Below are 22992 nucleotides of genomic sequence, written 5' to 3'. Positions count from 1 at the left end.
CAAAATATCTCTTATGAATTCCTCATTGACACACAGATTATTCAGAATAATTCTTCTCTAATATATAAGAATTTTTAATTTTTTGTTATTTGCTTCTAGCTTAAAGCTAAAGTATGGCCAGAAAACATACTCTGTATAATTTTAATACTTTTAAATTTGTTTAAATTTGGGCTTAGTATAATGTCAATTTTTGTAACTGTTTTACGTATGCTTGAAAAGAAGGAATATTCTGTAGTCCTGTGGTGCAACGTTCTAACTATTCATCAGTCGAGCCAATTTTGTTACCTGGTTTGCCCAAATCTTCCATATCCTTCCTGCTTTGTCCAGTCAGTTTCTAAAAAAGAAAAACTATGCTAAAACTTCCCAAATATAATTGTAAATTTGAATGTTTCACCTTTTAGTTCTTTAAATGTTGAGGCTCATCAAGGCGGGGGGAAGAATGACTCAAAACCCACAACACTGCCAGTAGGAAAGAAGCCTCCTGCCCGAAACGAGTGAAACAAAAACACCAGCAAAAATAAGATGGTATATTCAAATCTCAGTATATCAACAATAATATTACACAGAAGTGGATTAAGGGCTCCGACTAAAGAATAAAATTTGTCAAGTTGGATTAAAAGACAAAATCCAACAGGAGGCTGTTTACAGAAGCCACATCTAAAACATAAGGACACAAGAGGGTGGAGAGCAAGCCTGGTCCGCCCGCCTGACGAGCTCCTTCCGGAGAGTGGTGATGTCGTGGGGTGTCTCAGGGGGCTAAGGCCCCCCATTCTACCGGACCCTTGGGGGGTGTCATCTGGAGGCTGTGGGGCCCTGCCTTGACCCGCCCAGGTGGGACCTTCCCGCTTTCCTGCCTCACAGTGGCCTCGGGCTGACAAGCGGTGGTAGGGACACAGGGGACCCTCATGTGTGCGAGCGCCCGGGGAGGGAAGGTTCTCTGCCCCCCACCTCCTGACCCCGGGAATTCCTGAGTTCACAACAGTCTGTGGTTTCTCCTACCAAACCGACCACATTTCCTCACCAAGTAGATGGAGACGGACACAGGACCAAACTCCTAAACTGCCGACAGGTTTCTCTACCAGATCAGTGGTTCTAGAAGGCTTTTCAATTCATGCCTTGGGAAGGGTGTTGTCCACGTAGCAGTGGATCTGGGGGCGAACACAGCTGCGGCTCGTGGAACCTCCCACCGTTCACTTCATGGCTGGCTTTCCACATTCTTAAAAAAGGACCTGAACTTCTCACAAGGGCCAGCTGGACTGGGAGCTCCCCGGCCTGGGCGGCATCAGGGCACGCACTGTCCTAACTCGGCCGGAGGAAGGCTGTGCATCCCCGAGCAAGCCCCTCGCCCTGTCTGAGCCCGTGTGCTCCTCCGCGCCTGCAGCACAGGGTGGTGCAAAGGCTGGTATTTGCAAAGCCCACAAAAACGAGCCCTAAAATGCCACACGGGCGTGTACGGCAGGCCACCCTCTGACTCCTGCTACGGCGGGTGAGCAAAGGGCCGGACAAGCCCTCCTCCTTCCAGCCCGAGCCCCTGGTCCACAGCGCTGACTCCATCAGACCCTTCCGATGGCTCTGAAACGGCCCAGCGTCACTCCCTACACAGCCTGGAGACAGCTGGACTCATCTTTCTAGGAAGAAGGCCTAGACCTCTTCTGTTCCTTATTCTTCATCAAGTTATGGCTAGCTGTGAAGGCTGCGTGTTTAAACAACCTACTTACATGATCTCATACACCTAGCTTCTGAGACGGTCATCAAGGGACTTGCTCCAGTCCTGGAAACGTTCTAACACTCAGTTTTGATAGTCTGTTTACCCAGAACCTGCCTCTCCTGCCGTTGCCATCAGTGCCTGCTCCTTCCACAGGGACCATGAGCAGCACAGGCCAGGCCCTGCGTGTCCCCAAAAACCCGATTTTAGGGGTACACTGGGCAAACCAGCCAGTGGGCCCCCCTTGAGCACTCACTGTGGCTACAGCCCCTCTGGGTCCCAAGCCAGCTCAGGCCTCAGTGCTGCGCCCGGTTCCCTGACAGCACAGCCAGGCAAGGCCTTCCCAGAGTGCATGGACCGTCCCGAGGATTCCTCAGATCAGGTAAGGGCTTGGTGGGGAAAGATCGGGAAAAAAGATGGGAAATGCAGTGATGACAAGCAGGTCACTCCTCATGCCCCAAGTGAGGGGTGGGGCCCAGGGCAGCCTGGTGACCCTGGTGACACTCCCTCCTCCCACCAGGACCAAGACGAGCTCGGTCCCTCATGTGTGTCGGGGGTTGGATTGTGCGCTCCCGCCCCCAGATTCACACACTGGAACCCTAACAACCCCAGGACCACAAACGAGACCTGAATTAGAGATGAGGTCTTTACGGAAGCAATCGTGTTAGAGGGAGGGCGTGAGGATGGTGTCCTTAGACAAAAGGGACACTGAGGGGCATGAGCAAAGGGAGAGCGCCCTGGGAACGCGAGGACAGTCAGCGACCAGCCCCGCAGAGGGGCCTAGGGCAGACTTGGAAGGAACCAACTCTGCCGACACCTGCATCCTGGACCTCTGGCCTCTGAACCGGGAGGATGTAAATGTGTGTTGTTGGAGGCTCCTGGGCTGTGGACTGTCACTACGCGAAGCCAACACGTGCGCCGCTGTCTCCTTTGGAGTCGGCAGGATTCTTCCTGTAACATCGGGCAGACTGCTGGATTCTCCGGAGGAGGCGGGAAGGCAGGAGCCAGCTTGTCCCCAGTACTGGTGACAACCACACAGCCACACTCTGCTGCGGCCCCTCTGAGTGCCTTTCTTCCCCTTGGCAACCACCTTGAGTAACTCAGAATGCACACAGGTACTCCCAGCCTCGGCCAGGGGGTGGTGGAGATCTGCCTCAAAGGGAAGCTAAGCCCGGGTGGACCAGGAAGACGGGCAGCACGCTCCCCAGCGCTGAGGTCAGGATGGCAGGTGCTGAGACGAGGTGGTCTCGTGGCCCCTCTGCAGTAGCCCAGGGCACCCCGGGCACATGTGGCGTGCCCGCACATGGCACACACACACATGTGGACGCACACCACCCTCCTGCCCGCCTTGGCGGTTCCAGTGAGAAGGGCCAGAGGGGGAAGCAACATTCAAATGAACCTGAGTCAAGAAGCCAGAGGCATGGTTGGGAAACGCAACCCCCTCAAACGGCGGCCTCCCTGAGCAATGGTCACCCTGGAGTCAGGGGGCCCCTTCACGGCCTCAATGTGGGGAAGGTTCTGCTGGAGGGGGGCGAGGTGGCCGGAGGTGGGGCACCCTCCGTGGGGCTGAGTCCATGAAGGTGGTGGCTGGGGGGTCCCCATGCTGGGTCCCTGAGCTCCCCAACCCACTGTTCACCCTCGAGGGCTCTCTGGAGCCCCACCAACACGCCACCTGGATCCTTGGGCCACCTTGGGATCCTGGCGGGGGCAGCCACCACACCCCTCGGTTCTGCCTCTGCAGTGCCCACTGGAGCAGCCACCTGGGGGGGCGGGGCAGCCGGCAGTGAAAGGGGAGGGGGGCTCTGGCGGGCCTCGGGGTGCCCGAGGGGGTGACGTACAGTCTGCACAGCAGGGCCACTGCAGGCCGAGGAGTGAGGCTGCCAGGGAGGGCTGGAGCCGGTCCCGGGGGGCTCTGCTGAGGGGGTGTCCGGAGGCACCCGACGGAGCCTCCCACTGGATAGGCCCGATGACAGGTCCCCGGCCCTGCAGCCTTCGGCCGGGCCCCCCCGCAGGATCTTCGGTCTCGGCCTGGGGGGGCCCTTGTGCCTCCAGTAGGGCAGGTGTCTGTGGGCAGGGCCGCTGGACAAGCGAGGGCCCCGGGGGAGTCCCTTGGGCCCCGCGCCCCGAGGGCGCCTCCGGAGTCGATCCACCTGGGTCCTCACAGCGGCCACCTCCTGAGCCAGGCCGGCCAGGGCCCCGGCTAGACGGTCCAGCTTCTCCGAGAGGGCGGCGCCCAGGCTGTGGAGCTCCTGTTGCAGAGAAGCCCCACAGGGGCACGGCGGCCGCGGTGAGGTACCGGGTAAGGCCCCAGGGACGGCGGCTGCAGGCGCTGGCTGGGGCACACCCCCAGGAAGGGGCTCCCCGTCGGTCCCGGCTGAAACCAGAGCAGGATGCGGTGAGTGTGTTCAACTGCCGGGACCTTCCCTCCCCCGAGGCCCTCCAGCTGGTGTGTCTGTCACCCTGCCCACTAAGGGAAGGAAGGGTCCTGGTGACTCAGGCTGGGCAGCATGGAAGGCTGCCCACCTAATTCACGGGCAAGATAGATCACAGGCTGGGTCTCCAAAGAAACCAAGCTGACTTAGAACAGTGGCCTCCCCACCTCCTAGGAAAAGGACTGGTGGGTTCCTATGCTACCTCTGGGCCCAACCGCTGCCTCAGAGCAGCTAATTCTGCCTCTGGAGGGTCAGCGGGCAGGGCCGTGTGCAGTGTCTAGAGAGGGCCCAGGTGTCTCTAGCCGAGAGACAAAGGGGGCCGCATCAGCACCTAGCACTATTTGCTCTTCAGTCCCTAAGTCGTGTCCAACTCTCTGCGACCCCATGGACGGCAGCACACCAGGCTTCCCTGCCTTCACCATCTCCTGAGTAGCTCAAACTCATGTCCACTGAGTCAGTGATGCCGTCCAACCATCTCATCCTCTGTCGTCCCCTTCTCCTGATTTCAATCTTTCTCAGCATCAAGGTCGTAGTCATAAGCAAACCACAGGGGTCCCCACCCCCTCCTGACCTTTACCCTCCCTAATCAAATTACAGACATAGGACTTAAGTTACTTTAAAAAAAAAAAAAAAGTCACCTACTCCTTCACCCAAACTTCTCCCGGACCTGGTCTTCACCCGAGGCCAGCCTCATAAGGAAGCCCCGTTACCACCTGGAGCTGCAGGACAGACCTGGTTTCAGCCATGTCTGAGTCCCCAGACCGGCTCCGGCCTGAATCTCCCAGGACCCCCAGGGCTTCAAACAGCAAAAGTGGAGACTGGAGCCCAAGGACTCAAACGCTGCCCAGCCACGTTCTTCAGGAAAGATCTCGGCTAAGGGTCAGCAACGGTGCTGCTGTCCCAGGTGTCTTTCTACCCAAGATGGGGCAGTGAGTCCATGGGCCTTGGGCCAGCTCAGCACTCCTAACAAACAGCTGCACTTCCAGCCAGGCCAGGCCCATGACACGCTGGAGCCCCCACTGTAGGCTTCAAGCGTGAGGATCTGGGTGCATAGCCCAGAGTGGACCGGGCACCGAGCCCCGCCCGCCCACCTCTGCTGTAGTCTGGAAGACCTTCCCAGGGTTCGGGGTACAGATGCCTCTCTGGGGACCTCCCCGCCTGGTCACTCACTACTGACCCTCATTATCCCTACCTGTTCTCTAAAGTCCCCTCAAACCCCAACCTTTGATCCTGGATGCATCTATTCAGTGTTTCTTTTGCCTCTAAGAAGTGTCTGCGTCCTTTCATAAAATAGCCAGCTATTCCTATAGGAAAACCCTGAAATGAAATAAGCCAGCTGAAGGGGACTCGACGTGAGGCTCTTCCTACTTAGGACCCAAAGGAGCCTGGAAGGCTGTTCAGAGAAAGCCTACCCCAGGCTGTGGCCCCGGGGGTTCTCACCAGCCCACCCTGCCAAAAGGAACTGAGCAGCGGGGAAGGAGGGAGGGGTGACCGTGCAGACGCTGAGCCCCAGCCGCCCCCCCACCCCGTGCCTGTGGGGCTCCCGATACTTGGGGGGCCGGGGAAGCCCCAGCTCACCTGTCACACCTGGTCTTCCGTCCCCAGGCCCCAGGCCCCTGGACTCTTCACCGGCCGTCGGCTTCCAGGACTGGGGCCCGTGGGCTGAACCAGGAGGCTGGCAGGGCCCAGGCCCCGGTCTTCTTCCCAGCTGACCGGCAGGGCAGGGATGCACAGCGGACCGCTCAGGAAGAGCACAGAGCATTTCTGGTGTGGCCACGCACTGCTTCGCCATGGCCACACTGACGGGGGACACTTGGACATGGCCTAAAGCAAAACGAAACTTTCAAGCACTGGTGAAATGAGACGCGAGAGGGTTACACTGGGCTTACCAGGAAGCCCATCTCTGGTTGAATGGCTGGCTAGGGCCCGCGGGCTGAGTGAGGGTGGACATTGTTTCCAGAATCTTCTGCGGCTCTAGCATGAGGCCTCTGGCTCTCCCAGGAGGCTGGAGAGAGCAGATGGAGAGGGCCATGCCCACAGGTCCAGCCCCCGGTGAGGCTCCTCCAGGGACGTGCTAGGGGCCCTGTGGATCCATGCCCGGCCCACTCTGCTGTCTCCTGTCAGGCCCACGGGCAGGAAGGAACATGGGGACCAGCCAGGGCCTGTTCAGAGGTCAAGGACTGGGTGGAGTCACTGGCCTGAGTACAGCAGGGGGGCCCCCTTCCCAGACCTGGCAACCCACCCACCCCTACCTCCTCCGGCGCTGCCCAGGGGGCCAGGCAGTCCCAGGGTCTCCAAGCACACCTCTCTCCAGGGCGAATGGGACCTGCCTCCCACCTTCTCTTCTGCTTTCCCTGCTGGGAATGATCACTGGGTCAGGACTGGACTGAGAAGCAAGGAGGCGTTGATACATATATATATATGTATGCTAAGTCACTTCAGTTGTGTCCAACTCTGTGTGACCCCATAGACGGCAGCCCACGAGGCTCCCCCGTCCCTGGGATTCTCCAGGCAAAAACACTGGAGTGGGTTGCCAGTTCCTTCTCCAATGAATGAAAGTGAAAAGTGAAAGGGAAGTCGCTCAGTCTTGTCTGACTCTTAGCGACCCCGTGGACTGCGGCCCACCAGGCTCCTCCATCCATGGGATTTTCCAGGCAAGAGTGCTGGAGTGGGGTGCCATTGCCTTCTCTGATACATATGTATATATATATATATATACATACGTATATGCATGCATGCATGCTAAATCGCTTCAGTCGTGTCTGACTCTTTGCGACCCTATGGACTGTAGCCCGCCAGGCTCCTCTGTTCATGGGATTCTCCAGGCAAGAATACTGGAGTGGGTTGCCATTTCCTTCTCCTATTATATATATCAAGTTTACTGGGCTTCCCTGGTGGCTCAGACAGTAAAGAATCCGCCTGCAATGCACAACACTCGAGTTCAGTCCCTGGGTGGGGAAGATCCCCTGGCAGAGGGCATGGCAACCCACTCCAGTACTCTTGCCTGGAGAATCCCACGGACAGAGGAGCCTGGTGGGCTACAGTCCATGAGGTTGCAAGGAGTCAGACACGACTGAGCAATGGACACTTCGACTTTCCAAGTTGATTACCAGGTCTTTAAACACACTCGTTTGACACCCCTGGGGCCCCAGGGGCCTCAACATCTCCACCTTCTTTTCTTGGACTCGGCTCATCCTACAGGGAACTCAAGTGTGACAAAGGCAGAGAGCCTTCTGGCAAGAGTCAGGCCAAGTGATGTGTGGGACTGTCTTTGCACCCATGGCCCTCCTGGGGGACACGCTCCCCTCCTCCAGAGACCCCGGGCTCACCTGCACTGAAATCGCAGCGGTGCCTGGGCTCGCGTCTCCTCGAGCCTTCCCCAGGGCTACAGCCAGCACGGGGGCCACCACATTGTGGGGACAGGGTGCCAAGGCCCTTGCTGCTGGGAAGATGGTCCCTCTCTGGCAAAAACAGAGCCGGGGTCAGGGTGGCGCTCACACGCCGAGGCCGGGCTCCTGGTCCCCCTCTCCCCCCAACAAGCTCACCCTGCAGGGGGTGCTGCCAGAGCTCGGGTTCCGGCCTCGGGTCTTCTCCTTCTGAGCTGCTGATGCTCGAGCTGGAGCTGGAGCGTGGGCTGGGGCCCAGGCCGGCCAGGCAGGCAAAGCGCAAGGGCCCCCCAGGCAAGATCCCCTTCAGAGAGTTCTCCAGGCAGTGAAGCGGGGAAGGCTTGGTGGCTGGCCCTAGGCAAATGGCAACCAAAGAGCCCTCTGTCCATGAGCCCAAGGACAGGCCGGAGGGCCTCGGCCTCCATGGGCAGGCACACAGAGCTGGTCCCCCTCCAGCTCAGCCCCAAACAAGCCCTGGGGGAGCCTGAACAGCATCCCATGGCCACGGGAAGCGGAAGGAAGCAAAGTCAGATGCTGGTCTGGCCCCCAGCCACTCTGGAAGGCCGCAGCAGAAATTCCAGAAGCTCGGGTTCCGAGTGACCCTGGAGGCCACTAACAGTCTGGTTCCAGCCAGGCTCTGAGTCTCATAAGCCAGGCGGCCCGTTCTACTTGTGTTCACTCAGGACCAGCAGCCTACGGAGAGGCTCAGTCAAGTCCACGGGAGGCCCCCCGGAACAGCGCTTGCGTGGAGGGAGTATGACAAATACCTGCACTTTCTCAATTAGGTCAGGCCTGACCCGCCCACTTCAGCAAATCTAGGCAAGGATTCCGCTGTAAGTTCAACTGAACTGCAGCAGCAGAAGGAGGAGACCCCCACCCCCCAACCTCAACCTCCATCCCCAGGCAACTAGAATTAAGGAAATAACCGGTCCTTCGCCCAGAGAAACCCAGCCTCTGGATGAGAGCAGTGCTTTCCCCACTTGCTTTCAGCACACTTCGGAGCGCTCCAGCCAGCAGGCTTCCGGAGACGCACGCACACACCCTCCAGCCAGCAGTCCAGGAATGGCTGAGACAGTGAAGGAGTGGAGGAATAGGAGGGGAAAGGGAAAGTCTATTCTCTCATCAAAGATTTTACACTGAGGGGAGGAGACATGCAAGCGAGTCCCTAGGCAAGAATCCCGCTCACCGTCTCGAAGCCACCTCCACTGTCCTGGCCTGGCCGCCCCGAGGTCTCTGGGGCCTCGTGGGGAGCAGGTGGGCAGGGCACCAGAGGCAAGGGCCTGCGGGCTGGCCAGTCGGAGGCTCCTGGCGGGCACGTCGCCCCCACGCTGTCCCAGGTGGGCTGGTTCACAGGCCTCGCCCCTCAGTCCTGTTTCAATGAGAAGCCAAGAGGCCCATCAGCTGGGAGCCTTGAGTTAGCACGCAGGCCAGGGAGGCGCTGTTCAGAAGACAAACTCTGGTCCAGGACGTTGGATGACGCTACCGAAGTGGGACACACCCTGGCCCTGCAGATGTTCCCAGGGCCACCCTCATCCTCCAGGATCTCGTTATTTCTGGACCCAGCTACCCAGCCTCCCGGGAGCCCCCACAGCTCAGCGCCATGCCAGAGACCAAGGCCAGCATACAGACACCCTGTTGTCAAGGCCCCAGCTCAGGCCTGGACTCGGAGCAGCACTGGGGGGCTGGGTGTCCAGGCCCACCGCACCCCTCCACCCAGGAGAACAGCGCTATTGGCCTTGCGGCCTCCCACGAACCTCTGGCCAGGCTGCTTCCAGAAGGTTGACTCATCTCAGGCCGGGACGTGGGCCTGCCCACATTACCTTCCATGCCTGCTGCCCAGTTCCTGGGCTCCGCTCGCCGTGGCCCTCCATCTCCAGCTGAGGAGCAGGGCCAGGCAGGCTGCAGCCGGGGCTCAGGTATCTCTCTGAGACAGTTCTCCAGGCCCTGGAGCGGGGAGCTTCCCACTGGGCTTCCTGTGAAAACCCAACACTCACGGTCCTGGCCAGCCAGAGCTCCGTCCTGTGAACCCCAGGAGCCTTGCCCGTGTCCCGGGTCCACTGCAGCTGGGGCCCTGGACCTGTCACACCAGCTCAGGGCACCCAGAGGGAGACCTGGCCCCAGACCCATGTCAGCCCTGCCTCTGGGTGGCCCTGGGAGAGGCCCCCTCATCTTGACCACCTACACAGAGAAGCCAGTCAGCAGGCCACCGGGCCAGTGACGGGGGAGATGGGCCCTGAGGCTGGAATGTTGTCAGTTATTCACTATTCACATGACTAGTCAAAGAGGGAAAAGGGTACAGATGCAACAGGTGAAGAAGGAGAACATGAATGCATTTCAACTCGAGGATAAAAACACACTGCAGAAATCCTATTTCTAGTGACAGCGCTGGAGAAGCTATAGCCACTACATGAACTGAAATTCTAGATAAAGGAAAAGCCCTCCCCTTCCACATCTCAGCCAAGCTCTTTCCAGAAAAGCATCTTTGCTGATGCGGGCGTCAGGCAGAGAAGGGGAGAAAAGAGAAGCTGCCAGAGGTCCAGGCATCGTGGGGCTGGGACCTCAGTGTCTCGAGAGGAGTCCTGCATGTGGCTTCCCCACGGATGCTGCGGGGTTCTGGGGCAGCACAAGGAGAGCTAGGGGGCGGGGCTGGATGCATCCACAAGGCGGCATGAAGTCGCCTGCTGTTTGGGTGACTCAGAAAACAGGTCTGCCGATAGAGAACACTCGAGAAGGAACCACAGACACTGAGCAGCTGCAGGAGAGAGGGAAGGGGGCCCGCGCAGCGCCGAGGACCCTAAGGCCAAAGGGAAGCGGGAAGACAGGGAGCTCGGTGGAGAAACTGCGAGAGGGATGCTCGCCCACGCAGCATCCCTGAAAGTGCAGGAACCGGCAGCAGGGGTGGCTGGAGAGCAGGGGAGGGAGGCAGACGCCACCGACCCTCTGCAACCTACCGCAGCTTTTCAACAAGACGAAACGAGCACAGTACCTACTAAAAATTGAAAAGCAAAGTCAGCTGCCTGTTGGGAGCTAAAAGCTCCCCTACCCGAGGGGCTGAGCTGTGGTGGGCGCAGGAACGCGGGCCCCAAGCCCATCCGATGGCCCCGGGGGGTGCTTCAGGCCTTTCCACTGACAGAGTGAGGCCAGGACACAAGGTGAGCCCCGGGGAACCGGGTGTCCATGAACAAGGCAGATGGGGAGCCCTGGCATTATTCAAGTGGAGAAAAGGGTTGAGGTCCTGCAAGGTCCCCTCACGGAGGGACCCGGGGGAGCACGCACCAAACACACCCTTCCAAGATGGTTTTACATGTTTTCCCTAAGTTGGAGAGTCAGTCAGATGTTACAGACACTGACTTCTTCAAGGCTGGGATAAAGAAGTATTTGATGCTTCTAGTAAGAATGCTTCTAGTAAGAAGCATCAAATGCCTTCTAGAGATCTTAGATGTTGTCCTGCCTCTTCTGAGCCAAGTCACTAAAACAGACCCCCACCCCCCAAAACAAGTCCTGCGTCTGCTCTCTGCGGCCTCTCCAGGCGCGGAAGCCTGGCTTGGACACTGGTCGGGTCAGACACATGGCAGTGGGCAAGGACGCTCCCCGCCGCCCTTCCCCAGGACCCACTCCCAGCCTCAAGCTGGCCATCTCACCTTTTCCGGGCCGATGCCCCTGGCTGCGCTCAGGGCTCTGGAAATCTAGGTCCCCGTCAGAGCTGCTAGATGACGAGAAGCTGCTGGGGGTGCCTTGGGAGCCCAGGGGCAGGGCCGGGCTGTCTCTCATGCAGCCCTGCAGGCCCAGAGCCGGGAGAGGCCCTATGACCACCTCTGTGGGGAAACGGCACAGCTGGCATCGAGAGGAAACCACGGGCCAAGAGATCCCCTGGGCACTGGGCTGCGGACAGGCGCCCCGCCTCGCCCCAACGCCTCTCCCGTGCAATCTCCCCTAAGGTTAGGGTGCTCATGGCCCTGATTAAAATCCAGTAGCTTGTTAACCCACATAAACCCAACTGCTGGCCTCAGGGGCCTAGAGGGTCAGTGAAGCTCTCAGAGGTGGCAGGGGGCAGAGTTTAACTGGCTTCCACCCAACACAGGGGTTGTTGGGGGGCAGGCATGAGAAGGGGCTGGGAGACAGGGGCATGTGTGCCCCCCGCTTTAGCCTGGGATGAGGAGGGGGGACCTAATGGCATCCTCAGCATTCCCCCCACTGACCCCCTTCCGTGCACAAGGATAAACGCCACCCTGAGCCCATGGTGCGGGCTACCTTTGCTGTGTGGTCCGAGGCGCGGCAGCTCGGGCCTCTGAGACCCGGGGTCTCCTGGCTGGGGGCTCCGGGACCAAGAGCTGGCCGGTGGCTGGGGAGGCAACGACCCACTCAGGGGAATGCCCCTCAGACAGGCCTCCAGGGCTTCCAGGGGTGAGCTCGAGGCGCTGCCGGCTGGGACGGGGAGATGGCCCGTCACCATCTCTGGCCCATCTCCCCCCCCCGCCCAGCCCCGGCTGACTGCCCGGCCTGCCTGCCTTCCTCAGGGGTGGTGAGTCCCACACCAGGCGTGGGGCCTGCCAGGCAGGACGCCCTTCCCTCAGGGCCGGCTCCCATCAGCTCTCTGCTCCCCAGTCTGGAGGAGTGATGCCAGCCAGCTGTACCCAGGCCCAGGGGTGGGTGGAGAGAGAGCCACACGCAGTGGGCAGCTTCCTGACACTTGGGGATTCTCTGCAAAACCAAGGCCCTTCTAATGGAAGGCTCCCTGGGCAAGGGCCTGGGTTAAGGAGGATGGAGATTAAGGGATGGGACGAACCACTTGGAACCCTGGAGAAGGAAATGGCAACCCACTCCAGTATTCTTGCCTGGAAAATCCCATGGACAGAGGAGCCTGGCGGGCTACAGTCCATGGAGTCACAAGAGTCGGACACGACTTAGCGACTAAACCACCACCACCACCACCACCTCTTGGGAAGGATGCCCAGGTGGACGCCTCTGTCCACGCATGAGACACCCAGGTGCCCCTTCCCTGTGGGCTGGCAGAACCTTGTTGGGGGCCTGAGAACCCCACCCGGGAGGATTTGAGCAGATGAGTCCAGGCCTCACCTTGAGCTGCAGGGCCCCAGCTGGGCACCCGGACCTGGGTGGGGGCAATGTCTTTGACATTCCTGGGGCTGCTGGCGGCAGAGGGGCCGTGGGGCTGCTTGCTGAGCTGACAGGATGTGGGCTCCAGGGGTCCCTGGGGCCAGCTGTCCTCCACCTTCACTGCAGAGAGCATGCTGCCGGCTCCAGGCCCAGGCCCCGGAGGAGGAGTCTGGAGGGGTTGGAGTCCTGTGGGAAGTCACTCATGAAGTCTCTATAGGGTCAGGATGGGGTTTCCACAGCCCCCAGCTTCCACAGCCATCTCAGCTCCAAGACAGTCACTGCCCAACCATCAGCAGATGGACCAAATCCCACCTCCACGTCTAGAGGTTTCTACCGAGGGGTGATGCCAAACCAGCCCACCCCAGGAGCACTGAGTCAGGGTCCTGCTTCCGAGGCCAGCAGCCAAACGACTCTCAAGAGTTCTGGAACACCAACAACCCATGGTGAACCCAAACGATCACAAGAACCCCCGCGTCAGAATGAGCCCCGGAATGTGCACTGCCCAGACCTCTGCCTTCTGCTTTTTGTCTCTCCCTCCCAGTGATTCCCTCCTTCCTTTTGGAACCCTCAGCTCCTACTATAAGAGCCAATCTGGAACGTTTTCACATTGATGCACCTCCCACAAGCCCAGCTCCTTCTATAGCGTGAGCCCCAACGTTTGGCCACTGCAGCCAACACACTGACATGCGGGCCCGAGTGTCTGGTGGTGGAAGGTCTGCTTAGAGCAGAGAAAGGAAACAAGCGATGCCCAGGGGCTCCCTGCCCAGCCAGCGGCCTTTACCTCCAGAATTCCTTTTCCAGGCCCCTGGGTCCTCCTGCAGCCGTGGGTCACTGGCTCCTAAGGGGCTGGGATGCCTGTCCCGAGCCTCGGGGATCTCCTTCAGACAGTTCAGCAGGCTCTGGAGGGGACAATCTCCCGAGGCTGCCTCTGTCTTCACTACAGGAAAAAAGGAACACGCGTCCCCCTAACCCAGTGACCTCAGTCTTGGTGACAACAACCGAAAGAGGGATCAATTAAAGGTCCAAGGCCAGAAACCCAGGGATGTGGGTCTTCTTGCAACTCACTCAGCCTTGCGTGGGGCCACTGTCTTCTTAGCGCTTGGTTTAAAAATGCCTGGCTACACCTCCCAGAGCTGGCTGGGTAAAAGGAAGATGAGGTTCTGCTCTGAGAACAAATGAAGGAAGTGGGTGGCCTGGCTCACTACTTGGAAATGGTTCTCTTGGCCTTGAGCAGGATTTAATTTGAGGACGCCCAAGCGTTTTACAAACACTTATGCACACATCATTAGTGTGCCTAAGCCTCAGGACAGTCCTCTAAGGTGAGAACAGTTACCCTTTTTACAGATGGGAAACCGAGGCTCGAAGCCTCAAGGAGCTTTTCTCATTCTGCCCGGCTACCAAGCTTCAGAGTTCAGGGCTGGGGCTCCAGTCCCCACCATATCACCCCCATCCCCAAAGCCCATCCCAGGGATCCCGCATAGTGTCAACAAGAAGTACCCCTCAGCCTCTTATTCTCAGATGTCCCACCTTAGGATGAGTCAAGAACCCATAAGAATCCAGGGCAAAATCTATTTCTGGTTTTCTTCCACAAGTTGATTATGCTGACCACGCTGTTCCCTTAACACAGCCATCTGGCTCCAGAAATGTGACACTAGAGATACTGGAGCAGCCAAGCTGGCAAGGATCCTTAGGGAAGACGTCATATTTTACAGAGAAGTATCTGCAGAGAGCAACTGGAGCTCTCCACAGGCTCAGAAACCTTGGCCCAAGGAGACAGGTCCGCAGGGACTCACCGGCCCAGGGCGGGCCCCCAGGCCCCAGCTCTGCCCTGGTCAGCTGGGAGGCACCCAGGCTGGGGGCAGGTGGCGGTGGCGAGCTCCGTGGTCCCTCGGGGCCCTGGGGCCCAGGCTCGAGGATCTCCTTCAGGCAGTTGATGAGGCCTTGCAAGGGGCTGTGCCCAGGAGAGATGCTCACAGCTCCTGCAAGGCCAGCTGCGGTCAGGTTTCCCACCCATGACCACAGGGATGCCATCTGCCAGGTAGGACCATCAGGAGGCCCCAGGTGAGGGCCACATGATGCCTCCCCACCTGCCCCCCATCCTCAGCCCCACCCTCAGGAAAGCCGGCCCCTCACCTGCCCCCGGGGTCCCTCTCTCCGGATTCCTGCGGCTCTTGCTACTGCCCTGACTGCAGGTGGCGGGGCTGGGCTCCCGGCCAGGGGCTCCTGGGCTCCCCTCCTCCACAGGCCTTGGCTTGTTGGCAGTTTCTGTTGCAGCAGAGACAGGCAGGCCTTTCCAGCCCAGGCTCCAGACCCTGAGAAATTGCCCCTCCCCAACACACACACAGAGGATGGGCCTCCCCAGCTTTTAACTGCTCCCCGAGGGACAGCTGAGTCCTGGGAACTCGGTGGCTCAGCCAGCTACGACGGGCTTGTTCCCAGAGTCCATCCTAAGGTGCAGGGTCCTTCCCCATTTCCTTCCGGTGTGAATGTAAGCACAAGACTGCTCGCCCCGGGGACCCTCCCGTAAGGGTCTCTGATTGCCTCCTCAAGTCAGGCCCCAGCCTTGCACTCAACATTTCTCAAAGCTGGACACGTGGGACTCCAGAGCAAAGGTGCCAGCTGATGCCTGAAACTACGAGCTAAGTGGGGCATGCTTTTCTTTTTTTTGGTGGCCACCGGCATGTGGAATCTTAGTTCCCTGACCAGGGATTGAACCCACGCCCTCTCCATTGGAAGAACGGAGTCTTAACCACTGGACCACCAGGGTTAAGCCCCTGCTGCTGCTGCTGCTAAGTCACTTCAGTTGTGTCCGACTCTGTGTGACCCCATAGACGCCAACCCACCAGGCTCCCCCGTCCCTGGGATTCTCCAAGCAAGAACACTGGAGTGGGTCGCCATTTCCTTCTCCAATGCATGAAAGCACTGGCTATTTTATGCCATATTAATTTAAAACAGTTTAGATAAAAATAGACATTTAGACAAATGTAAAATCTGCACGCATTTTAAAAATAAACTGAGACCCAGAGAAATTCCAAAGGCCAGCCTTGTCTTGCCCCGCTGTTAGGGCTGCCCTGATGAGAGGTCTGAGAGTCAGGTCCGCAGACACGCTGCACACAGCACTCCACGAGTGAGGCTGAGCATCCTGAATCCTCTCTGGTCCCCAGACAGAGGCCAGCACCAGGCCTGCTCCGCACCTCCCCCAACTCCGCCCCACTGAGGAGCTGGACCCAGGTATAAAGGAAACCAAGTCCTGGAAAAAAATCAAGAGGGTGTGGGCCCCCTGCACTGAGTCCTACTCACTGATGGGAAGGGGGCTCCCCGGCCCCCCGGCTCCGGGGGTGCTGCTGGACGAGCTGCCGCTGGGCTTGGCGGCCAGGCCAAGCAGGCCCACGGGTGTATCTGGAAGGCAGCGGAGCAGGTCTCGAAGAGGGCACGTGTCCTCCGTCACAGCTGCTGAGGGGGGTGCGGGGTACTGGAATTAAGCCTGGCAGGAGGTACAATGCCCCGACACTGCCCCATGCTGGCCCTTCCTTGCCATGTTCCACTAACAACGACCAGGACGTCAGTAACCTCTGCCTTGCCATCCCTGGGCTCCGAGATGTAGATTCAGTCTGTGGCCTTGTTCTGATAAGATCGTCCCCAGCTGACCATCAGCTGAGGGGACGCAAAGAAACCCTGCAGGCTGGGGCTGGGGGGAGAAACTTCTGGGGAGGCGGGAGAGCCTTGCAAGCTTGGGGGAGGAAGAAGTCTGGTAAGACGGGGGGAGCACAGGCTGTGGGGGACTCGGCCGCTGGGCACTCATCTACACAACAGGGACGGCCTCATCCGCCACTGTAGGGCAGGACGCGACGGGGGCCACAAGGGCGTGGATGAAGCCGGGTCGAAACCACTAGAGAAAGTCAGAGGCCACAGTCTCTCCCCCGTCCATGTCCTCTCAGGGGACCGGCCTGCCACCCGGGTATTCACATTAACGGGTAATTCCACCCAGGGGCCAGGCCAGCAGCTTGAACTCATCTGTGGGACGCAGCGGGGCCCACCGTCAGACTCACCCTGGGAGCTCACAGCCACCCCATCCAGGCTGGCTCCCCCACTACTCTCGGGGCTGCCTTCCCCGAACAGGAACTCGGGGATCTCCTGCACGAGCTGCACCAGGGCGCTGAGGTGCAGGCTGTGCTGGGGGGCTCCTCCTGCCAAGAGACCACAGTGAACTCCCGCCCCTCCCCCAACATCAGTCGGCACGTGCTGCGTCTCACGTAATCCTCCCACCACGGGAGGGGCTGCAAAGGAGACACTGATGTCCACAAACAAAGAGAACCTGGGTTCAAGGCAGGTGCCCCGCGCGTGGGCGCAGCAGGACCAAGACGCTGGGGGCTGAGGGTAACAGAGCTCCTCTCTGCTCTGTCCCTCAGTCCCTGTTGGGCCATGGAGGGGACACCAAGGGAGGACTGCCTCCCCATCTCCGGCCACCATCCGGACTCCTGCCTCTCCTGCCAACCCCTGGACCACATCCACCCCACCCCCGAGCTCTCTGGACCTTCAAGGGCTGCAACTGGCTCTGTTTGGATGGCGGGGGAGGGGGCCTGAGGGGCAAAGACTCTCCCAGGGTGAGCCCAGGCTGCTTCTGAGCGCTTCACACAATGAGCAACAGTATACCAGGTTCCTGGTCCAGAGGGGTCGGGTGAAAGGTCAGGGAGGGGTGGAGTGTGGCAAGGTGGGGAGTGCTGAGGTCACAGTATCCTGTACGGAATGAATCCAGGGGCCGAGGACCACGCGGTGGGAAGGGACATGAGTGAGTTCACCCGGGGCCCAGGCGACCCAGGGGGTCCAGGACCCCGCCCCGAGGGGCTCTCATCTGCACAGATTACTCACCCAGGGGGCCTCCTCCCTGGGGTGGCTCCTGCCGGTCTCCAGCACGGCTCCGGGCCCCCACAGCTCCTCCAGGCTCTGAGGGAGATAGGAAGGCCGAGAGGGGGAGCGGTTCCGCCGTCCCTGGGAAAGAAAAGAGGGACCGTCCCTGGGAGTGGAAGCCGGCCTCCACCCTTCTACATCATCACACCAGAGGCCCAGGCACCCAGACATCCAGGCACCTATGTACATGTGTGTACATGCATTACAAGTCTATCCATGTGACTTTCCAAATCCCATGTACATGTGTATACACGTCTATCTGTGTGACCACCCAAACTCCATGTACATGTGTGTACATGTGACCACCCAAACCCTGTGTACATGTGTACACACATGTCTGTGTGATCACCCAAACCCCATATATATGCATGTACATGTCTATCCATGTGACCACCCAAACTCCATGTACACGTGTGTACGTGACCACCCAATCCCTGTGTGCATGTGTACACGAGTGTGTTCGTATGACCATCCCAAACCTGTGTACATGTGTGCACATATGTGTGTCTGTGTGACCACCCAAACCCCAGGGACCGTCAGAACTTCCAAGACCAGTGCCATTGTGCCAGCTGTTTGGCACCCCCACCAAATCACACCCAGACCCTTGGTACTGTCCACAGTATCAATGGCATGAAAGACCCGAGAGGCGCCCCCAGCTCAGCGCCGGCTCTCTGACGCCACCTTGCCGTGTGAACGAAGACTAAGGCCCCACAAGACACCCGAGCTCCCAGGCAACCCTGGACCCTCGAGCTGCTGCGCCGGCACCCTCCCATCCAACAACGGCCCTGCTCCTCACCCAGGGAGGCCAGGGTGTCGTAGTTCTCCCGCATCACGTCCAGGTAGAGCGCCCTCTGGCCCTCCCCCAGCAGCCGCCACTCGTCCTCGGAGAACCGCACGGCCAGGTCCTGGAAGGCGATCGACACCTGTGGGCACAACCTCAGGGCAGTTGGCTCGTTCCCTCCCAGCAAGGCTGCCCAGGAGTGGTCCTCGGCGTGCTGACCCAGCCCGCATCCCCTGGTGGACACGGCGTGGGCACCTGACACGTGGAAACAGGCAAAGGGGCAACGGGACAAGAGATGTGTTCCCAAAAAGGCATGCTGATGTCTTCACCCTGGTAGCCGAGAATGTGGCCTTATTCAAAACTAGGGTCGCTGTAGATGAAATTAGTTAAGCTAAGGTCATAATGGACTAAGGTAGGTCTTTAATTCAATACCTGGAGAAGGAAATGGCAACCCACTCCAATACTCTTGCCTGGAAAATTCCTTTGGATGGAGGAGCCTAGTAGGCTACAGTCCATAGGGTCGCAAAGAGTGGGACATGATTGAGCAACTTCACTTTCATTTTCTTTCACTTTAATCCAGTATGACTGGTGTCTTTCTAAGAAGAGGAGCACAGACAGACCCACAGGGAGGAAAAATCCACATGACCAGGGAGGCAGGAGTGATGGGGCCACAAGTCAAGGAATCCCCAGGGCCACCAGATGCTGGAAGAGGAAGGCAGGATCCTGTCCTAGAGTCTTCAGAGAGGGCATGGGCTCCCCAACATTTTGATTTTGGACTTCTCCCTCTTGCACTGTGAGAGATTAAATTTGTTGTTTAAGCCCCCACCCCCGCTTTGTGAAAGTACTTTCATGGCAATCCAGGGAAGCTAATACAGAGAGTCTCGTGGCCTGCAGCTCGGGCCCAAGAAAACATCGACTCCAGGATGGGAACTCCAGCCAGCCCTGAATTCACCATGCTATAACAGGTTTTTTAAGATGGTGATGGAGGAGACAGGATGGCTCTTGAGTACAAATAAATGATAAATAAATACAAATAAATGTGTGTGTGTGTGTTAGTCGCTCAGTCATGTCCACCTCTTTATGACTCCATGGACTGAAGCCCACCAGGCTCCTCTGGGCGTGGAATTCTCCAGGCAAGAATATTGAAGTGGGTTGTCATTTTCTTCTCCAGGGGATCTTCCCAATCACTGAATATTCACTGGAAGGACTGAAGCTGAAGTTGAAGCTCCAACACTTTGGCCACCCAATGTCAAGAGTCACTCATTAGAAAAGACCCCAATGCAGAGAAAGATTGAGGGCAGGAGAAGAAGGGGGCAATGGAATGAGATGGTTGGATGGCATCACCGACTCACTGGACACGACTTTGAGCAAATTCCAGGAGATAGTGAAGGACAGGGCAGCCTAGTGTGCTGCAGTCCATGGGGTCGCAGAGTTGGACACGACTTAGCAACTGAACAACAGCTCCTGCATTGCAGGCAGATTCTTTACCATCTGAGCCACCAGGGAAGCCACTGCTAAATGGCTGAGTTTAATAGCACGGCCCTGGCTGTAGCAGCAGGCGGGGAACCCAGCAGAGCTGAGTGGTGATTCTGTTGACCAGCTAATTCATGCCAACAGATAGCTTCTCTACTTAGCAAACCAGGTAAAAAATACTCTGTGTCCTTATCTTCTCCCATCAGAGTTTACTACCTAACCACTGAAAACACAAAAGAGCTTTTAGGTTCAAATAAGGTTCACAGTTCCCTTTATTGAGGACTGAATTTCTCACCTGATCTTAGATCGACTAAATCACAATGGTGTTCAGTGCTTTCAGAACCCAGAAGCTGACATCTTCAAGCTTCCCAGATGATTCTGACACATTCTAAGTTTAGAATCAGAGTGCTGGGGAAGAGCTGCTGTCCAGTTACTGGCTCAAGACTTGGGTAGACCTGCCTGGGCTGCCAGAAATGAAAACTACTCCGGCAAACGGGACCCTCTCCTCCCCGCAGGGGAGAGCTGTCCACTATAGCATGTCTGTGAACTAGAACTCACCGACAACTGCAGAATACCTTTACGGGGTAGTGAACATTTAGTGCCAACTTCTAGGCTCACACAGTGAAGAAGCTGTCTGCAATGCAGGAGCCGCAGGGAGATGTGGGTTCAATCCCTGAGTCGGGAAGATCCCCCAGGGAAGGGAATGGCCACCCACTCCAGTATTCTTGCCTGGAGAATCCCATGGACAGAGGAGCCTGGCAGGCTACAGTCTACAGGGTTGCAAAGGGTTGGATACCACTGAGTGACTAACTCATTCATTTTTTTTTTTTTCCATTTACAATAGGGGGCTCTTCAATTTCTACTTGAATACCCATAGCAACTATGGGGGCTCACCACAGTCCTATGGCTGGCCTAATCTGGCATTAAGAAGTTCTGGGACACAAACAAGCAGAGTGTGGAGGTTTGAGCTTACCCCAGGAGCCAGGTGGCTGGAATTCCAATCCCTGCTTTGCTTCCATTTAGCTCTGGGCCCAGTAAACTCATCTATAAAAGGAGGATCATAAGAACCTCTCTCATAGGGATGTTGTGAAGAGTAAATGAATTACTGTGAGAAAAGTGCTCAGAACAAATGCTGGGATGTGGTTAAGTGCTATGATTCCTGCTCCTGCAGCCAAATCTGTCTGCCTCACATCCACTGGCAGGTCACAGTCGGCCACCTCACACACCACTCCTGACCCCAAATGCCTCTTTGTCTCCTGGCTAAATATACCAGCTCTTTTAGACATCCGGAAGAGATGGTTTCCAGGCCACTCGCCACCTCAGCCAGAAGATAAACTCTTGTCCAACAAAGTTGGGAACAGGAACTGACTGTGGCCAGGGTAAGTGGGTCCATCAGTAGCAGCCCCCACCCAGAAAAAACAGAGGAGTGTGTGTGTGTGTGTGTGTGTGTGTGTGTGCACGTGCACAAAAAAGGTAGGGAGCAAGCACAATGTGCAAACCCTCAGGCCACAGACTTGGCCTGCGGGTCCTTCCCAGGGCAAACCCACTTTCCTGGCATGTTTCAGGCTCAGCCCTGAGCCCTGCTGCCCCCACCTGTGGGCTGTGCTCCCACAGCCCCTGGGCATTTGGGAGTCACGTTAGGCAGGAAGACAGGAGGCGCACCCTGTTCCTCTCCATCTGACTGTGACCTACTAGCCCCCAAGGCCACGGCCAGGCCCTTTTCAATGAAGACACACAGCGTAAGGACACACCCCAGGACACTGGATCTGAACGATCAGTGATCCAACCCCTCGCTGTATAGAGAAGGAAACTGCGGTCGGAGGAGGCCTGAACATGGGGCCCATGGGCACATCTGAGCAGAGATGGGGGTGATGGTGGAGGGTGTCCGGCTTCCTAACTGTACGGCCAGATCTGAAAAGGAGACTGCCCCTGCTCCCACAGCAGCCAATCTGCCTGTTGTTGTTGTTCAGTCACTCAGTCGTGTCCAACTCTTTGCAACCCATGGACTGCAGCACGCCAGGCTTATCTGTCCTTTGCCATTTCCCGGAGTTTGTTCACACTCACGTCTATTGAGTTGATGATGCCATCCAACCATTTCATCCTCTGTAGCCCTGGCTTCTCGTTTTTTCCCAGGAGCTTGTGGGGCATTAACGCCATCAAGGTCTTGGCAAAGTGATGCTCTGCCTGGCCACAGACTGCCCTAGCCCCTCATCACCACCCGCTCCTGGGCCCTCAAACCATGGAGTCGGCAGTTGCCTGAGGTTGGCCCAAGCTAACGAGCCACAATTACAGAGCTGGCTCCAGGCTCCCCCAAAAGGACGTCCAGCAACTCCCCACTGGTATCCTCAGGTTTCCTAGCACCTTCACAGCCCTGCACACAACTTGCACCCGACACACTGGTCCCAGGCTATGACAGATGGGGCTCCCCCTGTAGCTCTCTCACCTAATGGCTAAAAACCTGGGGCCCTGTTCATGCCCTCCCCCAGCCGGGACCCCAGGATCCTACCAAGAAGGAAAGTGCCCAGATTTACTCTTTCTCCTTGGGCCTCCATGCCCATCGCTCCCAGGATAATTTTTAAAAGCCACGCCAAGACAGTGTGAGGCTTAACCCAAAGGAGTTTCCAAAGATGGAGCTCCGGCTCCAAGTCCCTTACACGGAGGGGACGGGGAGAAGGGAAGAGGAGGGGTCCCAGATCCTGGACTTCCCTGCACCAAATCCTGCGCACCCCAACCCCCCACGCACCTCGCCCGGCCAAAGTTAGCGGGTCCCAGGCTCGCCCCCCGCCCTCGAGGCCCGCACAGCGTCGCACAGGGCAGGCCCGGCCAAGGCGATTGTCTGTCCTCCCCGGCTGCCGGCGGGATCCCGGCTCGCGCGGCGCTGTCCTGGCTTGCCTTACCTGGCCCGCCATCCCGGACTCAGTCTCTGCTCCCGACTTCCGGCACGGCGGGGGGAGCACTCGCTCCGTCAGCGATCTAGGGCGGCGCAGGAGGAAATCGGGCCCCGGGGAGCGGGCCGCAGGGGAGGGGGCAGGGGTAGGTGGGCGTCCGAAGCAGCCCAGAGCACCGCATCCCAGGAGAGTGGGACCAGCCCCCGCGGCCCTCCGGGCGCAGGCGCGAACTACATTTCCCAGAAGGCGCCGCCTAGCCGGCCAGGAAGGCGGGGGGCGAGGGGAGGGCGGGGCGAGCCTGGCG

General features: G+C 58.3%; 1 protein-coding gene across 9 annotated transcripts; it reads right to left on the bottom strand.

The window, feature by feature from the left end:
- Positions 1–512: 512 nt before the first annotated feature.
- On the bottom strand, positions 513–22929 carry KRBA1 (KRAB-A domain containing 1). Of its 9 annotated transcripts, none has more exons than XM_024991223.2 (18): positions 22698–22929; positions 18343–18469; positions 17508–17627; positions 16688–16825; positions 15939–16091; positions 14772–14903; positions 14432–14617; positions 13420–13575; positions 12600–12824; positions 11775–11948; positions 11165–11338; positions 9278–9496; positions 8710–8892; positions 7683–7877; positions 7467–7598; positions 6390–6494; positions 5716–5961; positions 513–4079 (listed from the first exon to the last, which is right to left on the bottom strand). In XM_024991223.2, the coding sequence occupies exons 1-18, from the start codon at positions 22707–22709 to the stop codon at positions 3199–3201; spliced, it is 3558 nt and encodes a 1185-aa protein (XP_024846991.1). In that variant the 5' UTR covers positions 22710–22929; the 3' UTR covers positions 513–3198. The 9 variants fall into 9 exon arrangements, with proteins under 9 accessions (XP_024846991.1, XP_024846992.1, XP_059741964.1 ...); XM_024991224.2 differs by having other exon boundaries at positions 18343–18451; XM_059885981.1 differs by lacking the exon at positions 22698–22929 and adding an exon at positions 20774–20833.
- Between the last annotated feature and the right edge of the window lie 63 nt (positions 22930–22992).

This window comes from Bos taurus, chromosome 4, assembly GCF_002263795.3.
Source record: "Bos taurus isolate L1 Dominette 01449 registration number 42190680 breed Hereford chromosome 4, ARS-UCD2.0, whole genome shotgun sequence".
NCBI classification, from domain to species: Eukaryota; Metazoa; Chordata; class Mammalia; order Artiodactyla; family Bovidae; genus Bos; species Bos taurus.
The sequence above is the reverse complement of the archived record's forward strand: the minus strand, read 5'-3'. Positions and strand labels throughout refer to the sequence as shown.

Bases quoted from the DNA above. Each gene is read 5' to 3' on its own strand.
- KRBA1 (XM_015470819.3), bottom strand. From the start codon at position 17,108: ATGGTGGCCGGAGATGGGGAGGCAGTCCTCCCTTGGTGTCCCCTCCAT. The intron at 14,904-15,938 runs GTGAGTAGGACT...CTGCTGCAACAG, and splicing joins GGGGAGCCCCCTTCCCATCA to AAACTGCCAACAAGCCAAGG. The intron at 7,878-8,709 runs GTGAGCGGGATT...CCATTTGCCTAG, and splicing joins GTGGAGGTGGCTTCGAGACG to GGCCAGCCACCAAGCCTTCC.